Source organism: Marmota marmota, unplaced genomic scaffold (genome assembly GCF_001458135.2).
Source record: "Marmota marmota marmota unplaced genomic scaffold, marMar, whole genome shotgun sequence".
In the NCBI taxonomy this organism is placed as follows: Eukaryota; Metazoa; Chordata; class Mammalia; order Rodentia; family Sciuridae; genus Marmota; species Marmota marmota.
In genome coordinates, this window is record NW_026000205.1 from 2,265,510 (window position 1) to 2,291,168 (window position 25,659).

General features: G+C 50.7%; 1 protein-coding gene and 1 long non-coding RNA gene across 8 annotated transcripts in view; one reads left to right on the plus strand and one right to left on the minus strand.

The window, feature by feature from the left end:
- The window catches only part of Odad1 (outer dynein arm docking complex subunit 1), a 24,965-nt gene extending 579 nt beyond the window's left edge, over window positions 1-24,386 (plus strand). For 3 of the 7 annotated variants that reach the window (XM_048790609.1, XM_048790610.1, XM_048790611.1), the window contains exons 2-15: window positions 54-146; window positions 1,312-1,411; window positions 1,556-1,745; window positions 11,203-11,325; window positions 11,605-11,718; window positions 15,151-15,218; window positions 17,597-17,775; window positions 17,896-18,030; window positions 18,747-18,829; window positions 19,076-19,244; window positions 22,366-22,544; window positions 22,623-22,720; window positions 22,999-23,077; window positions 23,177-24,386. In XM_048790609.1, coding sequence (XP_048646566.1) covers window positions 77-146; window positions 1,312-1,411; window positions 1,556-1,745; window positions 11,203-11,325; window positions 11,605-11,718; window positions 15,151-15,218; window positions 17,597-17,775; window positions 17,896-18,030; window positions 18,747-18,829; window positions 19,076-19,244; window positions 22,366-22,544; window positions 22,623-22,720; window positions 22,999-23,077; window positions 23,177-23,728 — 2,139 coding nt within the window. In that variant the 5' untranslated portion in view covers window positions 54-76 and the 3' untranslated portion in view covers window positions 23,729-24,386. The remainder of the gene's footprint in view (window positions 1-53; window positions 147-1,311; window positions 1,412-1,555; window positions 1,746-11,202; window positions 11,326-11,604; window positions 11,719-15,150; window positions 15,219-17,596; window positions 17,776-17,895; window positions 18,031-18,746; window positions 18,830-19,075; window positions 19,245-22,365; window positions 22,545-22,622; window positions 22,721-22,998; window positions 23,078-23,176) is intronic. The other 4 variants (XM_048790613.1, XM_048790612.1, XM_015496616.2 and 1 more) reach the window with 4 other exon arrangements.
- Window positions 2,261-11,206, minus strand: LOC125612570. The gene is made up of 2 exons (XR_007342997.1): window positions 9,184-11,206; window positions 2,261-3,547 (listed from the first exon to the last, which is right to left on the minus strand). It is a non-coding gene; the product is annotated as an uncharacterized LOC125612570 (long non-coding RNA).
- Window positions 24,387-25,659: the final 1,273 nt, after the last annotated feature.

Genomic DNA, 25,659 nt, shown 5'->3' on the forward strand with positions numbered 1-25,659 from the left:
CCCCCGGCACTTGACTGCCTGCTTTCTGAAGGATGTGGTGTTAATTCCGACAGGAGCCCCGCCTTCTTTGGCCAAGATGCCTTTGGAACTCTCTGCAAAGAGCAACCGCTCCGAGGATGGAAGCGAGTCCTTCCTGGAGGGAATGAGTAATTCATACATTCTTTCTTTTTCCCACTCATCCTTTTCCTGTCCTTAGCTTCCCCAAGCTCCAAGTCCCGGGTCGAGCTCCAGGAGCGCCCTCTAGTGGGAAAACAGGCATGCTTGCGACTGGAAGTAGCACCCGGCAGATGGGGGGTGGGCAGGCCCGAGCAGCGGGGTGCGCCAGGAAGATTGGCAGCTGCAGAAATTTGAGTGAGGCCCAGAACATCTCCCAAGGATTGCTCAGGGGAGAAGGCAGGGAAGGGCGTTTCTGCAGAGAGAACAACGGGGTGCCCCGAGAAGAATTTCTCTTGAAACTGTTGACACCTCTAGTAGGAGAGTTCTTTGTCGTTAGGAATATCCTGTGCATTATAGAATACCAAAAGCCATCTCTGGCTTCTATTCATGAGATGTCAGTAGCATACCCAGCCCAAGTTGTAGCAATAAAAAAATGTCTCCAGATATTGTCAAATATCTGTGGGGACAGAAGTGCTCCTGGTGAAGAAGCATTGGGTCTTGGGAGGTGGGGAGGTGGTGGAAAAGACTGGAGAGATGGGCAGAGTCAGGTCATATGGGACCTCGAGTGCCAGACCGAGGAGCTGGGACTTTGTCCTGTACATACTGTGCCTTGGGAGGCCCTTGAGCATGGGAGGGCCAGGGTCTACTCTGGGTGTTAAAAGACCCTGAGGACTGTAAATGGAGGTTGTGAAGGAGACCGATGATGATTCAAGCAGGAAGGGATGAAGCGGAGCCTAAGGGACCAGCGGACAGCGTGAGGCGGCAGGAGAATGGGGCGGAGGGCTACTGTGGTTCCTGCTGGAAGGGAGGATGGAGCCCGAGCTTTCCCAAGTCCCTTGTAGGGTGCCTCAGGTTCCAGAGGTCCAAGAGGTGTTCTAGGAGCGCTCTCTAGTGGGAAAACAGATAAGTGTCCAAACTTCCGGTGGAGTGGGTTCAGGGGAAAGAAGGAGTATAGCTTGGGTACAGGGAGTATGAATGGACCTGGAAGCCGGAGGGTACAGGAACTGAGATGTAGTCCTAGTAGAGTGTTGGCGGCTGGGTCTGCAGTTCATTTGCAGTTTGTGAGACCCCAGGAGACCACGATTCCAGGTCCTGGGGAGAAGGGGGCTGCTGGCTCAGGTCCATGTTGAGTCCCTTGCTTGGTCCCACCCTCAGTGGATTGGGAGCTGAGCAGGTTGCAGCGACAGTGCAAGGTGATGGAAGGGGAAAGGCGGACCTACAGCAAGGAAGTCCACCAGCGCATCAACAAGCAACTGTGAGCTGAGAGCCTGGGCCCCGGTCTGGGGAGAGGGTATAAAAAGGGCTGGTCTGAGCGGGGAGGACTGGAGCTCGGGATTGCCTTAGAGAGGCTGAGCTTTGCCCCCTCGCTGGCCTCTCCTCCACCTCCCTGCCTGGGCAGCGAGGAGATCCAGCGCCTGGAGCAGGTGCGGGCCAAGCTCCAGATGCAGATCAGCGTGGCCCAGAGCCAAGTCAAGAGGCTGCGGGACAATGAGCGGCTGGAGAGCATGGACCACCTGCTTAAGTGCAAGGCGCGGGCTCAGGCCAAGGTGGAGGAGCTGCAGGAGCAGATGAAGGCCCTGGACAAGCAGGTGGGTGCCGAGAGCAGGCTCTGTGGATCCTACTCAGGGCACAGTTGTAACCTCCTGAACCTTAGCTTCCTCATCTGAAAAATGGGGCCTTCAAAAGCATCCACCCGATGGAGTTTTGGTCATTGGGAATATGGGGGTTTGGTGCTTTGCACAATCCTAGATATTCAAGGTGGGAGGAGGGGCTGGTGCTGTTCACTGGGACAGGCTCTCCTGAGCCAGCAGACCTGCATGGGAATCCCAGTTCTGCCACATCAGGGCTGAGTGGCCATGGAAAGTCTTCACCTCTCGGGGCCCCAGTTTTTTCATTTGCAAAAATAGGATGATGGAATATAGTAGAATTTAGTCAGATTTCTAATCTGTCACCCCAAGTCCTTGCTACTTGTCCTCCCAAACAATGTGATTTTTCTAGGCTAGCGTCCTTTCAAGTTTTTAAGACCGTGACTCATTGTGATACAGTTTGTACGCACCCAGATGCATACAGATAAAAACACACACATACATATCTGCAACAGAAGTGACACCAAGGAATATTTACTTTATTCTACAAGGGATTCATTCTGGTATTTCTCACCTACTTTTGATTAAAGAGCACTGTTTGTCTAGAACAAATGTTTTCTTGCACATCATTGACTCACAAATGGGAGTTTGGAAATTGCTCCTGTGTGGTGGTCTGTATTAGTTTCTTATTGCTGCTGTAACAATGAGCACAGAACATGGCAGCCCTGGACGTCTGAAGTCTGAAGGGGTCTTACTGGTCTAAAAGCAGGGTGTTGTCAGGGCTGCATTTTCTGCGGGCTTCAGGGTTAATCTGTTTCCATACTTTTTAAAGCTCCTGGAGTCCACTGTATCCTTTGGTTCGTGACCCCTTCCTCCTCCTTCAAAGCTGGCAGTGGCGGGTTGAGTCTTTTTCTGGGCTGTATCACCCCAGCCCTGCTTTTCTTAACCACTCTCTTTCTCTGACTCTCATGCCTCCCCTTTTCATGTTTTTGGATCCTCTGATCAAATTGCTCCACCCAGATCAGCTACTTGTCCTTGCAAACAACGTGATTTTTCTAGGCTAATTTCCCCATGTCCAGATCCTCAACTTTATCACATCCACAAAGTCCTTTTGGCTGTTGAAGGTAACATCGCATTCACAGGTTACAGGAATTAGGACACAGATGCCTTCAGTGATCCTGACTGTGTCTATCACATGGTTCATGGTTTGATTCCATTTGAATTTCAGTTGGTCTGTTTGGACAGCCCTTGATACCACTGACTGCCTTTTGGAAGCTGAATTCTGGTTTTCACTTTAGGCTTGTGGCTGTTTCGTGAAGTTCAGGGGCTCAGTGGGTGTGTCTGCTTCAGTTGCTTTCTTTAGTCGTCCATGGAAACTCAGCAGAGTCAGGTCCAAGCAGGATGATCTGCTTATTTTGATCCCATGGATTCTTTTGCCCTAAGAAACTTGATTATGGAGAACTGCAGGTCAGATAGGGGTTAGGGTCCCACAGTAGAGAACTGGCCAGTACACACACAAGGTCAAGAAAGGATGTAAAAGTAGCCAGAAAACAACTTTTTCAGAGGAACCATAGCTAGACCTATAGCTGATTCCTTCCTTCCTTCCTTCCTTCTTTCTATGGTACTGGGGAATGAACCCACATCCCCAGCCCCTTTTGTTCTTCGTTTTGAGAAAGAATCTTGCTAAGTTCCTTAGGGTCTTCCATATTGCTGAGGCTGGGCTTGACCTTGTGATCCTCCTGCTTCAGCCTCCTGACTTGCTGGGATTACAGGCATTTACCCATGCTCAGCTAGACAGCTGATCCCTAAAAAAACAGTGGCAGAAAACAGTGAGTTCAGTCCTCAGCAACACACACGCACACATACACACACACACACACACAAAAAAAAAAAATGATAAAGAAAGAAAGATTATAATTTCACTGCCAAAGGAGAAAAGTGTCAACTTAAACTACTACACCAGTGAAAATATCATCAACAAGCGAATAGACGAGCTTTTCTGGCAAAGAAAAATGTAAAATTAGTCTCCAGTTAGATTTTTTTTAAGATGGACACAATACCTTTTTTTAATTTGTTTTTATTTTTAAGTGGTGCTGGGGATCGAACTCAGTGACTCACGCATGCCAGGCAAGTGCTCTACCATTGTACCACAACCCCAGCCTCTCCAGTTAGATTTTTTACGAGTGGAGATTCTCAGAATTTCTCAAACTATGTGTTGAAGGGCCAATTGAAAAAGTTTTTAATTTATTACTGTTACTTTTATAAGACTTGTGTCTGCTCAATTTGCCATGTGAATTCAGCAACACTGTTTCTTGAGGGGGGCGGGTACTGAGGATTGACTCAGGGCACTCCACCACTGAGCCCCATCCCCAGCCCTATTTGTATTTTATAAGAGACAGGGTCTCACTGAGTTGCTTAGCGCCTTGCTGTTGCTGAGGCCGGCTTTGAACTCATGATCCTCCTGTCTCAGCCCCCAAGCCTCTGGGATTATAGGTGTGTGCCACACACCCAGTGAGCATCAACACTGTTTGTGATGCTTACTCTCATTTTCTAAATTTACCACATTATGCAGACAAAACATTCTGTGATAAAATTCAACAGACATTGAAGGTTAAAAATATTAAGCAAGGACTGTGGCCATGGCTCAGTACTGGCAGGTCATTTGCCCAGCATTTGTGAGGTAGTGGGTTCAATCCCCCATGCTGGGAAAAAATGCAATAAAACTCTTAAGCAAACTAGGGAAAAAACATCGAAAACATCTACAATAGATATCATATTTGACAGTAACACATGGAAAAATAAGAGGATCCCTTTGAGATTAGTAGCAATACCAGGCTGTCAGGTGGCACCAGTTGTGTTTAACATTGCACTCTAGGGAGGTCCTATCCAGTATAGAAGAAGAAAGAAAAGAAGAAGAAAAAAAAAGCAAGGAAAAGAAAATGGATAAAAAGATTGGGGAGAAAGACATAAAGCTGTCATTATTTATAGATGACATATTTATGTACATAGAAGATCCCAAGAATCTAGGGCTAACTTGTAATTAATGAGGTCTTTTAACAATGGGCTGGATATAAAGTTATTGATATGCAAAGGCAATTGTAATTTCCTGTAACAGCAATAACTATTAGAAAATAAAATAAGGCCAGATGCGGTGGTACACACCTTTGATCCCAGTGACTCTGGAGGCTGAGGCAGGAGGATCACAAGTTTGAGGTCAGCCTCAGCAATTTAGGGAGGCCCTCACCAACTTAGGGAGACCCTCTCTCAAAATAAAAAATAAAAAGGGCTGGAGATGTGGTTTAATGATGAAGCACCCCTGAGTTCAATCCCCAGTACCAAAAAAAAAAAAAAAAAGACATTTATAATAGCCAAAAGAAGTCCTTAGGAAGACATCTAATAAAAGTGTGCATGACCTCTATGGACTAAATTGTGAAATTGTACTGAAGGATATTAGAGAAACATTTAATAAATGTAGAGGTATACCACATTCATGGATTGAAAGAGTGTGTTGTAAAATGTTAGTTCTTGCAAATTGATTTATAGATGTAATATGATCCCAATCAAAAAGATGATGGTGATAGTGGTCTGCAGTGCTGCAGTCAAACCCAGGCCTAATGCCTGCTGAGCAAGTGCTCACTCAGTTACCCCCAGCCTTGTTGCTATTCTTTACAGGTGTGATTGACAAGCAGATTCTACAGTCTATATGGAAGTGCAAAGGACAAGATAACTAAGGTTTACTTAGAAGAAGAGGAGGAATGTGGGAGGATTCGCCCCATCAGTTATCAAAATTGATCGTAAAGCTCTAGTAACTAGCTAATCCAACGGATCAATGAGAGAAAATAGAGGTCCCTGAAAGAAGCCAGCCAGTGGCGCACTGTAATCCCAGTGACTCAGGAGGCTGAGGCAGGAGTTCAAGTTCAAGGACAGCCACAGCAATTTAGTGAGACCTTGTCTCAAAATCAAAAATAAAAAGGCTGGGGATGTGGCTCAGTGGCAAAGAGCCACTGGGTTCAATACCCACTCCCCGCCCAGAGGTCCCTGAAAGAGAGCTGTGCGTATGTGAACGTTTGATCTATAACTTCAGAGAAATAGAACTCCAATAATGGTGCTGGAAAATTGAATATCCATAAAAATTATGAGATGAAATCAGACCCTGACCTCACATTTTCCTAATTAATTTCAGATGATCAGAGAGATATAATTGTGTGAGCAGGCCCAGGAAGTCCGGGGGTAGGAGCGGTTATCTGCAGCTCACAGCTAACCAAGGACTAGCACCAAGAACCTGTGAGGGACTTCTTCATGTCATTAAGAATCAGTGCAGTTACAAAAACAGTCAAAGCTGACACATCACAAAATAAGAAATGTGGATGCTCAGTAAACATGGGGATTATAAGTAATCAGAGGAAGCTCGTTAAGACCACAGTGAGGCATCCTGAAACACACCAGGCCTTCAAACACTGACATCTGAATAAAAGCATCATTTTGGGGTGAAGGAGTAGTGGGGACACTTGCTAATCAGTGGGGGTGTAAGTTGTCACAACCCTCCCCCGTTATCTATGAAATTTGAAGATGGACCCTGACCCAGGGCCATCCTCTTGGCCTGATCACCACGAGGGGCTTGGGCTCAGCCTGGCGTTCACATCATGGGGCCACTAGGTTCTAGTGTGGCCCTTGGAACTTAGCTGCCTGGAGGGGTGGAGGACGGGAGGCAGTGCGTCCTGTGAGGGCCTCTCAGCTGGCAGGAGGAGCATGGCCAGTTGGTGATGCTGTGTGGTGGCTGGGTGTTGTTAAGTTGTAGGTGGACACGATACCTTTATCTTACTTATTTTTATGTGGTGCTGAGAATCGAACCCAGTGCCTCACACATGTTAGGCAAGTGCTCTGCCACTGAGCCACATCCCCAGCCCCCTGGGTGTCATTTTTTATATTAAACATCATTACCTGGGGACCCAGCTAGCCTTAGCCCCGTCTGACTCCATGGGAGCAGTGTTGGGAGAGAGTCAACCAGTCATTCGCCCACAGAAAAGGGGTTTAGATCTGTTGTTGACCTTCCTCCTCATCACCCACAATCACCCATAATCACCCATAAATTCCACATCTGAGTCCTGTAGCCAGGACTCATATAAGAGAATGTTGGTAGGAGCATTCCCATACTGGCCAGCCTGGGTCCATCAGCCTTTAGATGAGTAAAGAAATGTGGTATGTTTGTGTAACGAAATAGTATACAACCATGAAAAATGAATGGATTTTGATTAGGGACAGTAACATGGATGAATGTAAATAACAATTGAATGAAGGAAGTAAGACATCAAACATACATGCAGCATTATTTCATCTTACATACAATTCAGAAACAGGCCACACTGCCCTTGAACAAAAGTGATACACTAGGAAGGAAATGAATTTCACTGAACCCATTGCCCCAGAAGTGGAGCATCTATAAAAACTAAAATACAGTATATGATACATAATTATATAAATATGTAAATATAACGATCATGAGGACTTTAGTGTTCTCATACCTAAGCTCTGGAGCATGGGAAGTTCCCACCTATTTGAATGCTCCTGTGTGGATTTTGTTGCAGTATCTGCAGAATCGAGGACTTGGGACTTAAGGATTGAGGCAGCGTGGTGAGCAGGGTGATGCCTCAAGGGGACGGGCTCTCACACTCTGCTCTCTGAGGACACACAGGGTGCAACCATGGGAAAGGAGTTTGGCAGTTTTTTTTTTTTTTTTTAATCTATCATAAGATTCAGGGGTTCCACTCCTCGGTATTTGCCCAAGAGAAAAGGAAGCCCATGTCCACACAAGAAATTGTACGTGAATATTGATAATGACTCAACTTGATTTGTAAACTCCCAAACTGAATTTTGGAAACAACCTAAACGTCTATCAGGGGGTGAAAGGACAAACACATCGTGGGACCTGCAAATAGTGGAATCGCGTTCACCAGGGCAAAGAATGCACTGTGGACCCCACAACAGGGTGGGGAATTCAGATCCATCACCCTGAGTGGGAAAAGCCAGACCCTGTCCTTCTAAAAGAGTATGCACTATATGGTTCCATTAAAATAAGTGGAAATGGTGCAGAAAACAGGGGTGACAGCTGGGGGCAGGGGCCGTGGAGAGCGTGGGGAGAACTGTGAGAGGGTGGGGAGGCCTGGGGGTAGTGGGTATAGTCACTATCTTGATTATGTCAAAACTCATCCAGTTGTACACCTTACATCTTTTTTCCCCCCATTTGGTACTGAGGATTGAACTTGGGGGCTCTTTACTACTGAGATACATTCCCAGCCCACCCCCACCCTTTTTAAAATCTTGAGGCAGGGTCTAGCTCAGTTTCTTAGGCCCCCCACCCCCAAATTTGCTGAGGCTGGCTTTGAACTCTGGATGGCACAGTCTCAGCTTCCCGAGCCACTGGGATTACAGGTGTGGCCACTGTATCCAGCTTGTATACCTCAGATCTGGGCAGTTACACTATATGTCAGCTACACCTCAATAAAACTGTTAAAAAATAATTCCTACCTCCCACTGTATAAAAACCATATGAATATTTTTAAAAATTGTAAGAGTTTTTTTCTAATGTTGGGGAGAATTTCCTGAGCTGGTGGGTCCTAAGCTCTGTTGATTCCTGGAGCCCTTAATTTCTTAGTAATTTTTTTAGCCCCCAGAGAAATCCCTACCGGCCAGAGGTGTGCTGGGAAGCAGCCATTAGGGTAAAAAGCACCTTAACTTGTAGCATTTGTTAATTTTCACAAGGTTAACCTCCCATCTTGGCTGTGATGAATATACTGACACCTTTGAATATCCCCTTCCTTTGGGGTGTGCCCTTGAGGGGATTGTGGTACCTTGGCCTCCGTCTCTTGCTCTGCCTCCTGGCTCAAGATGAACTGGTTTGGTCCAACATGTGCCCTTTGTTATTGTCATATAATGTCCTCACCAGAGGCCCAGAGCAATGGGACCACCAGATCTTGGAATAGAATCTCTAGAAGTGTGAGCTAAACAAAGCTTTTTTTCTTAAGTTAATTTTCCCAGGCATTTCATTATAGTAATGGAAAGTTGACTAATATGGTCTGTAGCAGCAGAACACTAATACAGGGGGCAGTTTTATATGACCAACATTTAACAACTGGCTCACAGAATTCCTGAAAAGATACTACTCCGCTCTCCAAGTGGTCTTAGGTGATCCCATAGTGCACTGCTGACAGTTGTATTTATTAACTAGTTTAAAATAATCTTATAAATGTTTGTGTTCTGACAGGTTAGAAACCTTTTTATGTAAACCATTTGTAAGAACAATATGCATAAATTTTAAAAATCTATATTTCATTCTTGGGCTGGGAATATGGCTCAGTGGTAGAGCACTTGCCTGGAAGGCACATGCAAGGATCTGGGCTCGATTCCCAGCCCCCCGCCCCCCCAAAAAAGTCAGGATCCTTACCAGCTGGATGGTGTACAGGCCCTGAACAGTCTTTCCAACTCTTGAAGTCAGATTGAGCATGGCTGCCTTCATTCCCAGGTGATTTTGTGGAACTCTGTATTGTTCCTGTACCGTGCGTTACTTGCTTTTTTTCTTATTGGACCATGACAGTCACACAGAGTGGTTGGGTCCATCCTGACAACATCATACCTGTGTGGGACTCGGTTTCAGTTCGCGATACCCCCACTTTTCCTTCCTGTCCTCCCCCCACCCCTGGTCTAGACTTCCTTTCGCTTGTCTACTTATTAGTTTTTGGTTGTTTCTTTTCACTTATACACAAGGTGAAGTTCCCTGAGGGGGTATCTATTTATGCACATAACATTGGTTTTTGAGAATTTGTTCCTCGTTTCCTCCCCTGTTCTGCCCCTCCATGCTGCCTCCACACTGATCTTCCCGCATCTTCATGTCTTCGGCCTTCCCTCCTTTCCTTGGTATACTCTAGTTGCTACATATGAGAGGAAGCGTCTCACCTTTGAGTTTCTGGGTCTGGCTTGTTTCACGTGGCGCGATGGTCTCCATTTCCATCCATTCACCAGCAAATGCCACAACCTCCTCCTCCTTCATAGCTGAGCAGAACCCCAGTGTGTGTACTCCACAGTTTCTCAATCCGTTCATCTATTGATGGACTTGCTTTTTTTTTTTTAATGGAACATTTAAAGAAGTTTTTAGTAGAAAATTTAGTTGGGGATAGTTGTGGATTCACAGCAGCTGCAAGAACTAACGCAGAGATGACCCATACCCTTTGCTCAGTTTCCCCCAAGGGTAAAACTTTGGGGGTTTAATTTTATTTTTATCACACCAGCTGTTGAAACCCTGGGTCACACAGGTGTGACGTCCCTGTAAGGAAAGTGGCCCCAGCTGGTGCTGAGCCTGTGCACTGCCTGGGCCAGTGGTGCGTTGGGGTCTGATGGATGTCTTCCTCAAGCAGCTGAACACCCCTGGGGGAGTCGGGAGGCAGCTGCGGTGCTCTGAGGTGTCCCGTGCAGGCCCAGGTTGCTGGTGGTGGCAGGCTTCCTGTCCCCTGGGTTGGGGACTCTTACAGCAGACAGGGGTTGTCTCATGCGCTGGAGTCCAGAAGTCCAGGCCCGACGTGTTGGCGGAGCTGGTTCCCTGGCAGTGAGGGCAAGTGTCCCCTCCTCTCCTCTCCACTGGCACCTGTGGGTTCAGTGGCTTGTGGATGCGTCCCTCAGCATCATCCTCATATGATGCCCTTCCTGGGCGCTCATCCATGTTCACATGTCCCCTTTCCATAAAGACCAGTGGGTGGGGTTGGCCCCCACCTAAGGACCTTGATTTAACTTGTTGATCTCTGTAAAGTTCCTGCCTCCAAATAAGGTCACACCCTTAGCTACTGGGGGTTGGGACTTGGGTTGAGTTTTTGACACAGTCAACCCATAACAGCACAGGTCAGGAGACAGTGTTAAGCAAGTCACTGGTGTGGGCTGCACAGAGGCGTCACCCTCCCCTGAAGAGACACAGACAAAGAAAGATCTGCCCCAATGAGGCCTCCTTCGGAGCCCAGTGAGCTAAGCAAAGACAGCACAGAAGGGAGGCAGCTGGGTGGGAGCTGGCTCTAGGCACAAACTGACCCACTGGGTCTTGTGTCATCAGGCTCCTGTTGTCACCTCTGGGGTTCCTCTTCACTCTGTTTGGCCTCATTCTCCCGTCCTCTGTGTGGCAGGGGTGGCGATGGCAGCAATCCTTTCCTTCAGTCTCGTCTCCTGCACTTCCCCCAACGCCAGGGCAGGAGCCGGCTGGCTCAGCTTCCACCACGGCGCCCCCCCCACCCAGGCCAGCCCCAGCCGTCGTCCAGAGCTGGGCCATGGGGCTGGCAGGGGGGTGGGTCATGGTTGGATATGGAGCCCCAGAACCACAGGAGGATTAGGGACTGGGGGAGGTGGGAGGGACAGTGGATGTCGGCCGTCTGCCTGGCCATTCAAGGTCTCCCAGGCAACGGACAGACACCATCCTGTCTTCCAGATCGATGAGTGGGAGACCCGCATCTTCACCCAGGGCAAGAGCGCCAGGGCTCCCGGCTTCATCCAGAAAGAGAAGGCCAAGGTCCAGCGAAGGATCAAGATCCTGGAAGACCAGTTGAACAGGGTGAGGGCGGTGTCTCTGCTCTCCAGACCCCAACTCTGGGGTGGGGAAGCACTGCACATAGGAGTGGGGTTCCGAAATGGCGAAGGGAGCAGTATCAAGAGAAAGGACCCCAGGGGGTCGGAGGATCCCAAGTTAGGGAGACCGAAGAGCCCTGCAAGTGGGGCAGTACACTCTCAGGGTCCCCAGAGGGGACAGGCTGGTTTCTGTGCCCCCTCCTTGGCTGGGTCTGGAGGAGGGAGGCAGGCCAGGCCTCAGAGACTACTGCTCCCCCCACCCCAGGTCACCTGTCACTTTGACATCCAGCTGGTGCGGAATGCGGCCCTGCGGGAGGAACTGGACCTGCTGCGCATTGAAAGGCGCCGCCATCTGAACGTGGACCGCAAGATGAAGAAGGTCAGTGCCGAGCTCCAGTGGCAATCGGTTAGCGCGTGGTACCGATAAGAAGGTCAGTGAGGGGGGCGGCCCTGGCCTGGTCCTGCACCAGCGCTCCAGCCTCGCTTGGAATTGCTCAGAGCCACAGGTTTGCTATAGTCCCAGGGATGGGGACCTGGCACCTGCAGGTCAGTCAGTGACACTTCAGAGTCCTTTGAAGAATCTGCCCACCTTCGTCCCCTTCGTCCCCTACTCCTTTCACTTTTACTTTGAAATAACTTTGATTCTTCAGAAAAGATGCAAGAATCGTACAAAGCACTCCTTCACCAGGATGATGAGCCGGCCCCCGCTCGGCGCTCACTGTCCGCTGGGAGGGGTTTAGTGTCACAGATGTCCTTCAGTTAGACAGTATGTCGCAGGCATTGTGCTCCTCAGTACTTCTGTGCATTTCCTAAGAACAGCCATTTTTATAAACAAACAGGGTGCCGTTATCCAAGCTAGGAACTTTGACATTGCTCAAATCCTAACGGGTCCACGTTGCAAGCCTGCCCCGCGCCGTCCTTTGTAGCTAATTTGATTTTCCGGCTCCAGGCTCCGGTCCAGGATCCCAGGTCGCATTTGATTGTCCTGGCTCCGTTCACGGTTCCTTTGGAATGCTGCCTTTGCTCTCCTGTCTCCACGACCTTGGCATTTTGGAAGCATCCAGGCCAGCTGTGTTGTGCATGTCCCTCTCTAGGAGCTCGTCTGGCCTTTCTTCATGTTCTGATTCTGAGGCTGCTCAGTGCCCTGCGTGAGGTCCTGAGCTGTGCGTTCCAGCAGGAGGCCTCTGCTCCCTGTTGGCCCCTGACTAGTGAGGCTGCCTTTGACCCTTGGGTTCCCCCAGGTGGGCTTCTCTTTGTAATGGGTACATCACAAGGGTCTCAGGGAGATTCTTCGTCTTTGAAACCTCCTGCCTCCCGCGTTCCCTCACTGGCCTGGTCAGCCCCCTTCCTGATTTGCCTGCATCCTGAGGGCCGCGGCTGCAGAGGAGCTTTCTACTTCTCCGTGTCTTTTACTGTTCTCAGGAAAAGCCCCTTCTCCCCCGAGTGTTGGTGTCATCAGTGAGCATTCTGACTTTGTCTTTCTAGTGGTGATAGCCCATGGTATCATCATTGATTTTGATGCTCGGATACTCCCAGATTTGGCCACTCAGTGCCCTTTCAAGTTGGCTCTGTGACCTTGGGGCAAGCCCCACCACTTTTTTTTTTGAGCACTTTCTGGCCAGACAGTAAAAGTGACCTTGTACTTCTTCTGCCCTAACCTTGGAGTTCACCATCCTCCTAGGAGTCCTGTTCTTTCCCCTAGTGGGGAGCAGGTATTGAGAATCCAGGAATCAGACACCGAGCCTTCACTGCTATGGATCGTCACAACTTTGAAGCCCTTCCTCTGGAGACAGCCAGGAATTTCTGTTAACACCTTGAATTCCAATCCAGCATCACTGGTGTTTGACTGGACGTGCCCCCTTCATCTCGCTTCTCCACGGTGGCAATCCTGGCTCCCAAAAGCAACAATCTTATTAGTTTATTACTTGTCAGCTCAATCATGTGTATACTCAAAAGAGTTTCAGAATTGCTACAGCTGTGCTACTTCCCGCCCCAATATAACGAGTAGGGGTCAAGGTTGGCTTCTAGTTTGTTTTCTCCTCAGCATTTATGTATCTATTCAAATCATTGTGTTCAGAAGTTTTTTGGGGTAGTTCTATTTTTTGGTCTTCTGTATTATTATTATTATTATTATTATTATTATTATTATTGGTGTTGGGGTTTGAACCCAGGGCCTTGTGCATGCAAGGAAAGCACTCTACCAACTGAGCCATATCCCCAGCCTGTGATTATGTTCTTCAAGTGTGATACAGTGAGGTTCATGACTTCTGTTTATATTCAGGGTTAGTTTCCTTTTCTCTCTGTTGATTTCTTTTATGAATAAGTAAAACATTAACAAGTCTCCCAAATCAAAAATATTCCATTTAGGAGGCCGAGGCAGGAGGATCACAAGTTCAAAGCTAGCCTCAGAAACTTAGTGAGGCTGTAAGCAACTTAGTGAGACCCTGTCTCAAAATTAAAAATAAATAAATAAATAAAGGCTGGGATGTGGCTCAGTGGCAAAGCGCCCTCTTCTAAAAGGTATCCCAAGGAAAAATCATTGCCTTCCCATCTCTTCTACCTGGTTCCCACCCAGCTCCTGTAAGTCATACATTTCTTAGTTCTCTACCCTAACGTAGATTGTTGTGTATGCCCACCTGTTTATGTATCTGTGTATCTATACATGTTTTATGTATGTGTATGTATATCAAATTTCTTGCCTTCCTTCCTTTTTTTTTTGTACCAAGGATTGAACCCAGGGGCCTTAACCACTGAACCACATCCCTAAACCCTTCTTGTATTTTATTTAGAGAAAGGATCTTGCTGAGTTGCTTAGGATCTTGCTAAGTTGCTGAGGCTGGCTTTGAATTCATGATCCTCCTGCCTCAGCCTCCCAAGCCACTGAGATTACAGGCATGTGCCACTGCACCTGGCTCTTTCTTCCTTTTGAAAGAGTAATTTTTACCCATAACACTGTAGAAATATCTGTGGAACTAGAAAATAGAAGTGTGGTCACAGGGTATATTAATTCATTTTCTGTTGCTATGACAAATACCTGAGGCTTCATACTTTATTATAAAGAAAAGAGGTTTATTCAGTTCATAGTTTTGAAGGCTGAAAGTCTACATGGCACAATGTTGGCTCTTGTAAGGCCCCCTTGACTGTGTCACATCATAGTAGATGGCATCATGGTGGAGCACGGGCAAGAGGGAGACATTATATGATGAGACAGGAAGACCAAGAGACAGGGAAGGAGCCAGATTTGCTCTCAAAAGAATGCACTCAGGGTCCTTCTGAGGGCAGCACCTCCAGTGACCTAATCACCTAGCACTAGGTTCCGCTTCTTAAAGGTAACCCCATCTCCCAGTGACCTGATGCTGGGAGCAGGCTTTCCCCACGTGGACCTCTGTGTGTGGGGGGGACCTGCATCCCCGTTGCAGCACAGTGATAGGGTCCGCATGGATCTCCCTGCCCACCACTCTCAGGAACAGTCCTGGTTAGGCGTTTTCCCTGGAGAGCGGCTCTGAGCCACCTCTGCCCCTCATCCATTCCATGTTCCTCTGTCCCACACTTCTTCTTTTTAAATTTTTTTTTGTAGTTGCAGATGAACACAATGCCTTTGTTTATTTGTTTATTTATGTGGTGCCTCTCACGTGCCAGGCAAGTGCTCTGCCGCTGAGCCCCGCCCAGCCCTGTCCCATATTTCTTTAGGGCCCTTTCACAGGCAGCTGCTCACGAGGAGGCTCCCGTCGCAGCTTGGGCATTTCTCTGCTGGCGGGGCAGTGCGACGGGTTTGGCAGAAGCAGCACTCATTTCCTGCTCCTCTCCGCAGGAGATCCACCACCTGCGGCACATGGTCAGCTCGCTCATCGTCACCTCCACCTCCGCCTACACCGTCAGGTGGGGCCCCGGGCTCGCGGCTGGGGCGGGGCGGGTGCGGCTTAGACTCACAAGGCAAGGGCGGGAGGGCTCTAGACTCAAGAAACGACCGAGCCAGCTCCCCAGTGACGTGTCTCTTTGCCTCTCCGCCTCTCGCCTCTCGGGCACGTGGTTAGAATGAGGGTTCAGGTCACCCTGTCGGTTAATGCTTCCAGCTCCTAGATGGAGAGAGAGTTCAGGTGACGCACGTAGCTGGGGGCCTGGGACTCGCGGAGGCACCCAGCAGCTAGGCTCATCAGTGCTGGTTGAAAGGGACGCGGTTCTCCCAGGTTGCTTCCCAGTGGAGCCCTGGAAGCTGGGTGTTGGCTTCCTTCCTGTGGGGGGCTCCAGGCTGCACCTCTCCCGCTCCCCGGGCACCTCTCCCAGCTCCCCGGGCACCTCTCCTGCTCCCCGGGCACCTCTCCCAGCTCCCCGGGCACCTCTCCCAGCTCCCCGGGTACCTCTCCCGCTCCCCGGGTACCTCTTCCGCTCCCCGGGTACCTCTCCCACTCCCTGCTTGGCGTCTTACCTTCTCCTCTTCGTCTGCTATCCACCCTCTGACTTCTGCTTCCTGGGGGCGCCTGACACCACCGGGTCCCTTGAAGACCAGGTGTGCCTCATGGTTTCTGTGATTTCTTCCCTTCCTCTTCCTTTCTTTGTAATGCACATAACAAGATTCACCATCTCCAAGTGTGCAGCCCACGGCATCTAGAATGCCCCAGTGTTGTAACCCACTTCTCCTCTCCAACACATTCGGTCACTCCAAAAGAAACTCCTGCTCACTCTCCTGCCCCTGGTGCCCTCCAGGCTCCCTCTGTCTCTGGGCCTGGCCTGTTCTGCCATTTCATATAGGTAGAATCGGACAGCCTGGGACCTTTCGTGTTGGGCTTTTCCCTCAGGGTGAAGCTTCTGAGGCTCAGCCACTGTGGTTTCTCAGCTTTGTCCTGCCCTGACCCTTCAGGGCCTGACCGTACCTAGTTGGTGGCTTCTGTTCCCTTGCAGCTGGGCTTCTTCATAGCCTGGCCCTGCCATGGCCCAGGTCTTTCTCGCTGTACACCCTTCTAGCTTTGGCTTCCTGTTCTCTCATTCTTAGCATTTCCTAATTCAAATTCTGAGGGAGGGAATCTGATTGTCGTGTTTCATACTTTCTGCCCAGTCCTTGTGGCCCATCCGAGCATTGCCAGAAACAAGCCTGTGCCACTCTCCTCCAGCCTCCTGAAGTGGGCACCTGCCTAGGCGCCGCACAGGGCAGTTTCAGCAGGGGCAGGTGTCATCGCCCACACTTTCTGTCACACCAGCTTGTGTCTCCAGTGCTTCCTTGCTGGATGACCTGGGCAGGTCCTTGTCCCTCTCTGAGCCTGTTTCCTTCACTGTGACATGATTGTCATGATGGTTTCTGCTTCCCCGAGCTACTGTTGTAAGGCAGACCCCTGAAGGTCCTAGCTGCCCGGAAGCTGGGTTTCTTTCCCCTGTCCCTGGGCTCCATAGAGTCCCAGAAACAGAAAGATCTGCAAGTCCTGACTGCGAGGCTGGAGCTGTCACTGGGGACCAGGTTGTCGGGAGGCTGCCCACCCTTGAGGCCTGGCCATAACTAGCCTTGAAGGAATCGAATTTCAGCAAGAAGCTGGGATCTGGGTGGAGGAACCAAGACTGGCCAGGGTATGGAGGTGGGAACTAGAATGGCAGTGGGCAGAGAGCCTCAGGAACTGGCCCTCGTTATGTCCTACCCCCTGACCCTGTGACCTTGCAGTAGGCTAGGTGTGGTGAACTTACAGTTGGTCACACCAGGCCAAAAGCAGAAAAGCTGCGTTCAGAGCTGAGCAAGGCAGGGGATGTGCATGAGAGAGGCTTCTAGGGAGTCCCCGATATCCTAATGGGGTGACACCTCCTCCCTGGCTTTACCAGGCCCTGAGCTGTACAAGCCTCTAAATTTCCAACAACACAATCTCACAGCTCTGGTACAGTCACCTTATCACCTGGGCCCACGTTTGGGCATCCTGGTATAATCTCCCACTGGCCCTCATCACCACCTTTGTTCTTGTTCCAGGGTCACGGGGGCATTTGGCCTCCCAGATGCCCTGTGTACAGTAGCAGTGCCTGTCAGTGGGCGATGCTGTCAGTCCTCACAAGGTCCTGGCTGCCCCATAGCCCTATATTGATCTGGCTCCCGGAGCCTAGAAAGCTCTGTGCTCTTTGTGGTTACAGGGTGACTGCTCTGTCCCAGGCCGACCTGGCCCCATCCCAGTGACCCCAGCTAACTTCCCCCCATCCCTACGACCCCCAGCTGACAGTGCTTATACCAGGACCCCAGACCTCTACCCAATCCTGACCTCCTGGTCCTTGCTGATCTCCCCCCACAGGGAGGAGGCAAAGACCAAAATGGGCGTGCTTCGGGAGCGGACAGAGAAGGAGGTGGCCCAGAACGACACGGAGGCGCAGATCTTGCAGCGGCAGATATCACACTTGGACCAGCTGCACCATTTCCTCAAGCTCAAGAACAACGACCGCGGGGATCTCACGGCGGAGAAGCGTGAGCAGCGGGGGGGACGCCCACCCGGGAGGCCTGGTTGCCACTCCAGGGCGGGCTCCGGGTGTCGGTGGAAGCGGGTGCCCTGGGCTCCGAGCCCCTGGTGCCACCTCGCAGCTGTGGCTTCTTCAGCTGGGGAGGCGGTGGAAGGACTCCGAAAGAGCTCCCAGGAGAAGCTGGTGATGCGCTATGAGGACACCATGAGTAAGCTGTCCCAGCTGACCGGCGAGAGCAACCCGGATCTGTTGGTACAGAAGTACCTGGACAGTGAGTGGCGCTGGGCAGAGGGAGGCGGGCTCTTGGCCCAGCACCCCCACATCCCGCGTGGACCATCCTGGGTCAGCGCTAGGCATCTCTGGGCCTGGGGACTTTCACCGGCGCAGGAACAAGGAACCAGGCCTGGGACGCGCGGCCTCTGTCCATTCGCTGGGACTATGGCCTGTCTCTGTCCCCCTTTGCTGTCCCCATCCCGTTGTTCTCCACCCCCCCCCCACCCTGCAGTGTTTCCCACCGGCCTGGGGGTCTGTACCCTTCCCTCGGGGTTCGGTTTCCGTAGCCCTCTTGCATCTGCCTTCTGTTTCCGTCTCCCCACCTCCCCTGCCCCGCGCCTGGGCCGCCTATGGAGTCTTTCCGTCCACTCGGTGTCCCTCATTTCTCTCCCGTCCCTGCTGCTGTTTCTCGGATTTGTCTCCCTCTTTTCTCACACCTCGCCTTTCTCTGAGCCCCTGCATCTCTCCTGCTCTGTGCCTCCTTGAGACTTTCTCTCTGTCCCGGACTCTTTCACTCTGATTAACTCTGGATTTCTGTGTCACTCAGCTGATACCTTTTCTTTCTACTGGTCTCTACTTTTGTCTGTGTGTGGTCTTGTTTTCAATTTTATTTTATTTTTCTGTGTGGTCTTTCTGAATATTTCTTTCTCTGCTCTTCTGTGATCTCTGTTTTTCTGTCTCTCTCTCTCTGTACCCCACCTTAATTTCCCCCAGTTGAGGAACGCAACTTCGCGGAGTTTAACTTCATCAATGAGCAGAACTGGGAACTACAGCATCTTCTAGAAGAGATCAAAGAGGTGGGTGAGCTCTCCGCGCCTTCTCCCCTCCCCCTCCTCCCCCATTCTCCTCCTCCTCCCCCCTCCTCCTCCCCATCCCCCTCCTCCCCTCCCCTCCCCTCCCCCTCCCTCCTCCCTCCCTTACCCCTCCCCTCCCCCTCCCCCTCCCTCCCTCCCCTCCCTCCTCCCCCTTCCCCCTTCTCTGGTCCCTGAACTTTCCTCCCCTGCTCCTGAAGCCCCGCCCAGTGTCCAGTCCTTGCCCCGCAGATGCAGGAGGCCTTGGTGAACGAGCGCGCCAGCGGGAGCACCAAGCAGGAGCAGGAGGCGCAGCGGCAGGCCGCCTTGCAGCAGCACCTGGATAAGGCGCGCTCTGAATCGGATCAGCTCGAGGCCCGCTTGAAGGACTTTCGAGGTCAGGTGGAAACGCTCAAGGCCGGTGAGCGCCTGTGGCAGCCCCTCCTCCAGCCCCAGCTTCTTTATCTGGAGGGGTGCAGTGAGCCGGCAGAGGGTCCAGTTGGGCTGGCCCCTTGGAGGTATACTGTGGCTGCTTTGTGCACTTGCTTATTAGTCCAGACCACATCCATCTCTGTTCATCAAGGGCATCAGCCATCCAGTATTCCTGGATGAATATGTTCACACTGATTGGTCTAGCCCTCTGTCCACCAATGCCTGCGGGGTGGTGGTATTGTTGAGTCACAGGGCAGGTAGGTACTGAGATTTATTAGAAAATCCACATGAGGGCACCAGAGTGCTCCAGATGCCCTGCGCCCTGGCTGGCCCCTCTTATCGTCAGAGGTTGTGATGTTAGCCCTTTGAATGCGCATGCAGTACTACCTCTATTAATTTAATTTGAGTTTGTCTGATGACTAATAACTTAGGGCACCCTGTTTAATCCTGTGCATTTAAAAACAAATTAGGGTGTTTGTCTTGCTAAAACTGAGTTGCATGAGTTCACTGCATGTTCTGAATAGTAGTCTTTTTTTCCTCCACATTTTGTATAGCTGCATTATAGTTGTATAGAATGGTGGGGTTGATTGTTACATATTAGTACATGCACACAATATAACAATATAATTTGGCTAATGTCCATCCCAGAATATCCCTTCACCACTCCCTGGCCCTTCCTTCTATTCTCATCTCCCTTTGATTTTTACATTATCATCGCTATCCCTCACCTTTCTTTTCCTTCTTCCTCTCTACCTTCCACATATGAGAGAAGACATATGACCCTTGACCTTCTGAGTTTGGCTTATTTCGCTTAACATAATGGTCTCAATTTCCATCTGCAAATGATATAATTTCATTTTTCTTTATGGCTGAATAAAACTTAATCGCTTATATATACTACATTTTCACTAAGTTGCTGGGCTGGCTTTGAACTTGTGATCCTCCTGCCTCAGCTACCTGAGTCTCTGGGATTATAGGTGTGTGCCACCACGCCTAGCTATTCCACACTTTGTTTATCCATTCATCTGTTGATGGACACCTAGGCTGGTTCCATAGTTTGGCTATTGTGAAATGTGCTGTTATAAACTTGGGAATGCATGTATTGCTATAGTTAAGATGACTTTAATTCTTTAGAATAAATACTGAGGAGTGTTCTAGCTGGGTCATATGGTGGTTCCAGGCCTAGTCTTTTGAGGAACCTCCATACTGATTTCCGTAGCAGTTGTACTAATTTACAATCCCACCAATAGTGGAAAAGTGTTTCTTTTTCATGTTTTCTTCCATATAGTTGACCTTTTCATTTTCTTGTGATAAACCTAAATTTATTTTTTAGTTTTGACGGTATCCAATTTACCAACTTTTCTTTTTGTTGTTAGTGACTCTGTGGCCTTCCCTAGAAGTCTTGGCTTGCTCTAAGGTGACAAAGGCACTCTCCTCTGTTTTCTGCTGGAACTTTATTGTTTTTGCTCCATATTGCAAATTAATCTGTATGTATTGTATGAGGCGGGAGCCTAGAGTTTCTTTTGCTAAAATCACCCCTCCAGGGTATCCTCCTTTCCATCTTATTTTGGGGGAAGGAGCCATTCAGAGCACTCAGGAGCCAGGCCACCCTGGCTTGGAATCACTGCCACCATTTGTAAGCCTCGGTATGGTTCCTCTTTCTGAGCCACTCTGGAAATGGAGGTGCAGTTGTCAGATGTGATGGTGATGGGTACTATAGCAGGAGAGGAGCAGAGGGCCGTGGTGAGGCGGTGGGTGTGCAGTGGAACTCAATCATGTCGCCTTTTCTTGGGATTTACAAACACACACACATACACTCAGGCATTTTATACATTTTTGGTTGGTCATTTTTGTGTAAATAACATGTTCCTCAATTTAGAAGTGTGCTATTTTGCTTTTTTCAATTCACCAATATCTTGGTGCCATTTCAGTAATCAAAATATATTAACATAGAGTGACGTGGTAATATGGTAAAAACAGAATGGAATAGTAGTGCTATCTCATTCTTGGTCTTGGTGAGTTTCATTCTGTAATATTACGAGATTTATTCTCCTGCTGGGGCTGCTGTAGCAAAATACCACAAATGGGATGGCTTAAACACAGAAGTGTGTTGTCTGACAGTCGGAGGCAGAAGCTGGAAATCAAATTCTCTGCAGGATCGGTTCTCCCTGAGGGCTGGGGAGGAAGGATCTGTTCTAGGCATCTGTCCTCGGCTTGTAGATGGCTCTGCTCTCTGGGTCCCATCTCTGCATTTCCCCTTTTATTTTATAAGGACTCCAGTCATGTTGGGCGGGGGCCACTATACTCTCTTCTGACCTCATCTTATCATGAGTTCATCTTCAATGACCCTATTTCCAAATAAAGTCATAGTCTGAGGCGTTGGGGAGTTAGGACTCCAACACGTGCATTTTTTGGGGGCACAATTCAACCCTTAACATTATGGCTGTCCCAGAGTTATCCACTTAGGTCACTTCCAATTGTTTGCTGCTATCAATAATGCCATGAGACCCTCTTATGAAGTTAAACACAACTGAAATAGAGGCATGTTATGTATATATTTAAAGAACTTGCAGGAATGCCATGAAACTGCATAAAACAGCAAGCAGGGGACTGATGGGCCAGGGTCCGGGAGGATGGTGTTTTTTTGTGAGAGATCCCGGGACTGCGGGAGGATAGGATGCAGGTTTCTGTCGAGGTCCCGGTGCCTTCTTAGTTCATGAACAATGGCTGGTTAATAACTCAGCACAAGTGGGCCATGACCCTGTCTAGTGGGTCCAGGGAAGACTGAATGCAACTGGGACTGAGGTTAGAAAAGCACAAAGGCAGCAGCCCCGAGGCTGCTGGGTGCCCTCCAGCCCTGGGAGGGCCCAGGGAGAGGGTCTTGGAGCCCAGGAGGCTGGGGATGCTGGGTTTGTTTCTGGCTAAGGTGTCAGACGGAGGCAAGGCCCATGTTAGCTCTGTCCTCTTGAGCCCTCAGGTGGGGCTACTGAGCTGAGCTGAGCCCCTTTCCATCTTTGAGCCTGGACTACTATCTCCACAGAATGCACAGCAGGGACCTGAGCAGGGAGAGGGCTAGCGTCCAGTGGGCTGTGCTGGATCAATGACAGTAGCCCCCCCGCCCCCAGATATCCAGCTGCTCTTCACCAAGGCTAACTGTGACAGCAGCGTCGTCGACGACCTCCTCGGTGTCAAGACCCACATGCGGGATCGGGACATGAGCCTCTTCCTGAGCCTCATTGAGAAGCGACTGGTGTACCTTTTGACAGTGCAGGCCTTTCTAGAAGTCCAGGTGGGCCAGGGCAGGGACGGGCCCTGGGGGCTGACCTGTGGCCAGGCCTGAGCTGAGCCCTGGCTCTCGCATTCTCAGAACCAAGCCCCCTTGACGGACACTGCCCTCCTGCTGCTGGGCCAGAGCTATGAGGATCCTCCCAAGAAGATGGCCCCTCTGCAGCCACCTGACAGCATGTGAGCCGGGTTGGGGCAGGCATTGGTGGGGCTAGGGAACAAGTGGGCTGGGGTCTGGGACTAGGTGGTGGGCCTGGCTCAGGGAGGATGGAGGATGATGCAGGGGCTAGAGAGAGCCAGAGTTAGGACTCCAGGGGACTCTGTGAGAGGAGATCACGAGTATTGCAAAGGGGAGAGGGCTGGCCCGAGAACAGCTGAGGGCCTCTGGTAAAGGCAGGAGGTGCCATTGGCCTTTTGTGGGCATGAATCTAGACTTTTCTGCCTTCCCCCAACCCTAGAGAGGATCCCCCCGGTTTTGTGGCCAAAGACGACCATCCCATGAGCAGGGAGGAGCTGCTGAGCCAAGTGATGCAGGCGGTGAGCGGGCTGGCGGCTGCAGGTGGTGGCCGGGGCTGGCAGTGCTGTGGGGAGGGCCTCGGCTGTTCTCTGGGGCCCTGACTGTCCTCCCTGCCCCAGGTGGAGGTCCAGGAGCTGGCCCAGGAGCAGCGCCAGAAGGAGCTGGCGGAAGCAGTGGGGAAGATAGACAGCACCCCGGCCGGGGCCTTCTCAAGCACCAGAGTGGCCAGTGCGGGGCCCTCCCTGGGGGCCACCAGCAGGATCCCTGGAATTCCTGGGTCCATCCTGAGCCACAGAGCCAGCAAGGATCAGGGCACAGGCTCCATCAGCCGTGTCACTTTTGGCATCCCCAGCTCCAGTGTAGGCCAGCTGTCCAGGGGTCACCACTCCAGTACGGGCCAGACCACCTTTGGCCCCATGAGCGCCAGTGGGGTCCCAGGTTCCAGTTGGACCTCGAGCGCCGGCCGTGTGACCTTCAGACCCATTAGTTCGGGCAGCAACCTGGTGTCCACTGGCTATGTGGATTCCAGCAGAGGCCAGGAGAGCTCTGCAGGTGGCATGGCGAGCAGAGGCGTGGGGTCAGAATCAAGCGGGGGCCCCAGCTCCAGCAGAGGGGCCCCCTCCAGCACCAGGCCTGCCTCCTCCAGCAGCAAGGACTCCCGCTGCTTCTAGGGCGTCCAGCCCTGCCCTGCCCTGCGCCCTGCAGGTTCCCTGCCTCCCTCTTTGCCCTGGGAGTCTCCATCTCTCAGCGTGGGCCTTGTCTCTCTGCCCCTCCATCTCTTTCCTCCTGCCCGTCGTGGCTCAGCCCTAAGCGCTCATTTCCCCCACTCCTGCCTCCTCTCCGTCTCCCAGGCTCTCCTGGCACCTCACATCCTCATCTTCACAGCTCCTCGTTCCTCACTCCTTAAGAGCCTCCCCCATACTGACCAGATGAGCTGTGACCCCAGGAAATAAAGGTCTGGAGTTCAACTCTTACCCCAGCCCGCGTACATGTGTGTGAGACAGCCAGCTCGAGACAGGGCTCTTCCCTCGACCACTAGTCCAGGGAGAATTTGTGACCCTGTCCTTATTCTCTGCCATTCACTCACTCATTCATTTTTTGACTTGCACGTTTCTGGCTCTGCTGGGGCGGTGTCAGCTGGGGTAGGCTGCGTTACCTGTGGTAACAGTTATGCTCCAGAATCAGTAACCCCCCCGAGTGCAGCAAAGGTTTCTTTCTTTCCATTGCTGCTGCTGTGTGTGGGTCAGCCAAGAGCTCTGCTCCCTGTGCCCCAGGCTGTTGGAACAGCCTCCCTCTGGAGAGATGCCAGTTTCCTTTGACACTGGGAAAGGGAAAGTGAAAAAGTAGGCTCCTAGAACTTTTACCTGGGTCAGGCGCTCAGGAGGCTGAGACAGGAGGATCGAAAGCTTAAGACCTGCCTCAGCAACTTAGTGAGGCCCTGAGCAACTTAGCAAGGCCCTGTCTTAAAAAAAGGGCTGGGGATATGGCTCAGTGGTTAAGTGCCCCTGGGTTCAATCCCCAGTGTGTGTGTGTGTGTGTGTGTGTGTGTGTGTGTGTGTGTAGAACTTTCCCCTGGATATGACACAGTTGCCTTAATTCAAATTTATCATCCAAGGCAGGTCACCTGACCATGCCTCGATTCAAGGGCAGGGTGGGGTGGGGGGAAGTACAGTGGCCTGTGTCTGAAAGGGGAGGACGGAAGGGATATCTGCAGGCTTTACACCAGCTGTAGGCCACCGAGTTGGAGCAGAGAAATCAGAGACCTAGGCCACTGTGGGTGACCCCTGCCTGTCTCATGCTTGGTGCCCTGTCAAAACCTCATCCTACCAAGTCCAAGCAGGTGACCTGTCACTTACCCTTGTGACCCAGGTAGGCAGAATGTGTGACAACAGAATGTGCTGCGGAGGGGTGTGTGTGTGTGTGTGTGTGTGTATAAAGCCTGGCAGAGCGAATACTTGAATGCATCTGTGATTATAAGTACCGTCGTCTCTTGGCATCCATAGGAGATTGGTTCCAGGAGCCCCACAAATACCAAGGTCCACAGACGTTTGAGTTCTTTATGTGACACGGCATAGTTACGACTGACCTACACACATCCCCCACACACTCCAGACAGGTCCAGACAGGTCTAGAGCACGGTGCCTGCTATAATGGAAATGCTCTGTGAAGAGCTACACTGGATTTAGGAGATGATGACAGGAAAAAAGTCTGAATACGTTCAGTACAGGCACAATTTTCTTTTTTCATACCAGATATAAGCTCAGGAGCACTTAACCACTGAGCCACATCCCTGGCCCTTTTTATTTTTTATTTTTGAGAAAGGGTCTTGCTCCCTTGCTTAGGGCCTTACTAAATTGCTGATGCTTGCCCTTGAATTTGGGATCCTCTTGCCTCAGCCTCCTGAGTCACTGGGATTACAGGTACTGTGTCTGGCTGGCACCATTAAAAAATTTTTTTTTAGATCTGCTGTTGGTTGAGTCTTCAGATGCAGAACCCGTGGATGCATAGGCTGGCTGGACAATGATGAGGATGAAGATGAGAAGGGGGCTGGGCTGGACTCAGTGGTACGGTGCTTGGGCAGCACGGGCCAGGCCGGTGTGCA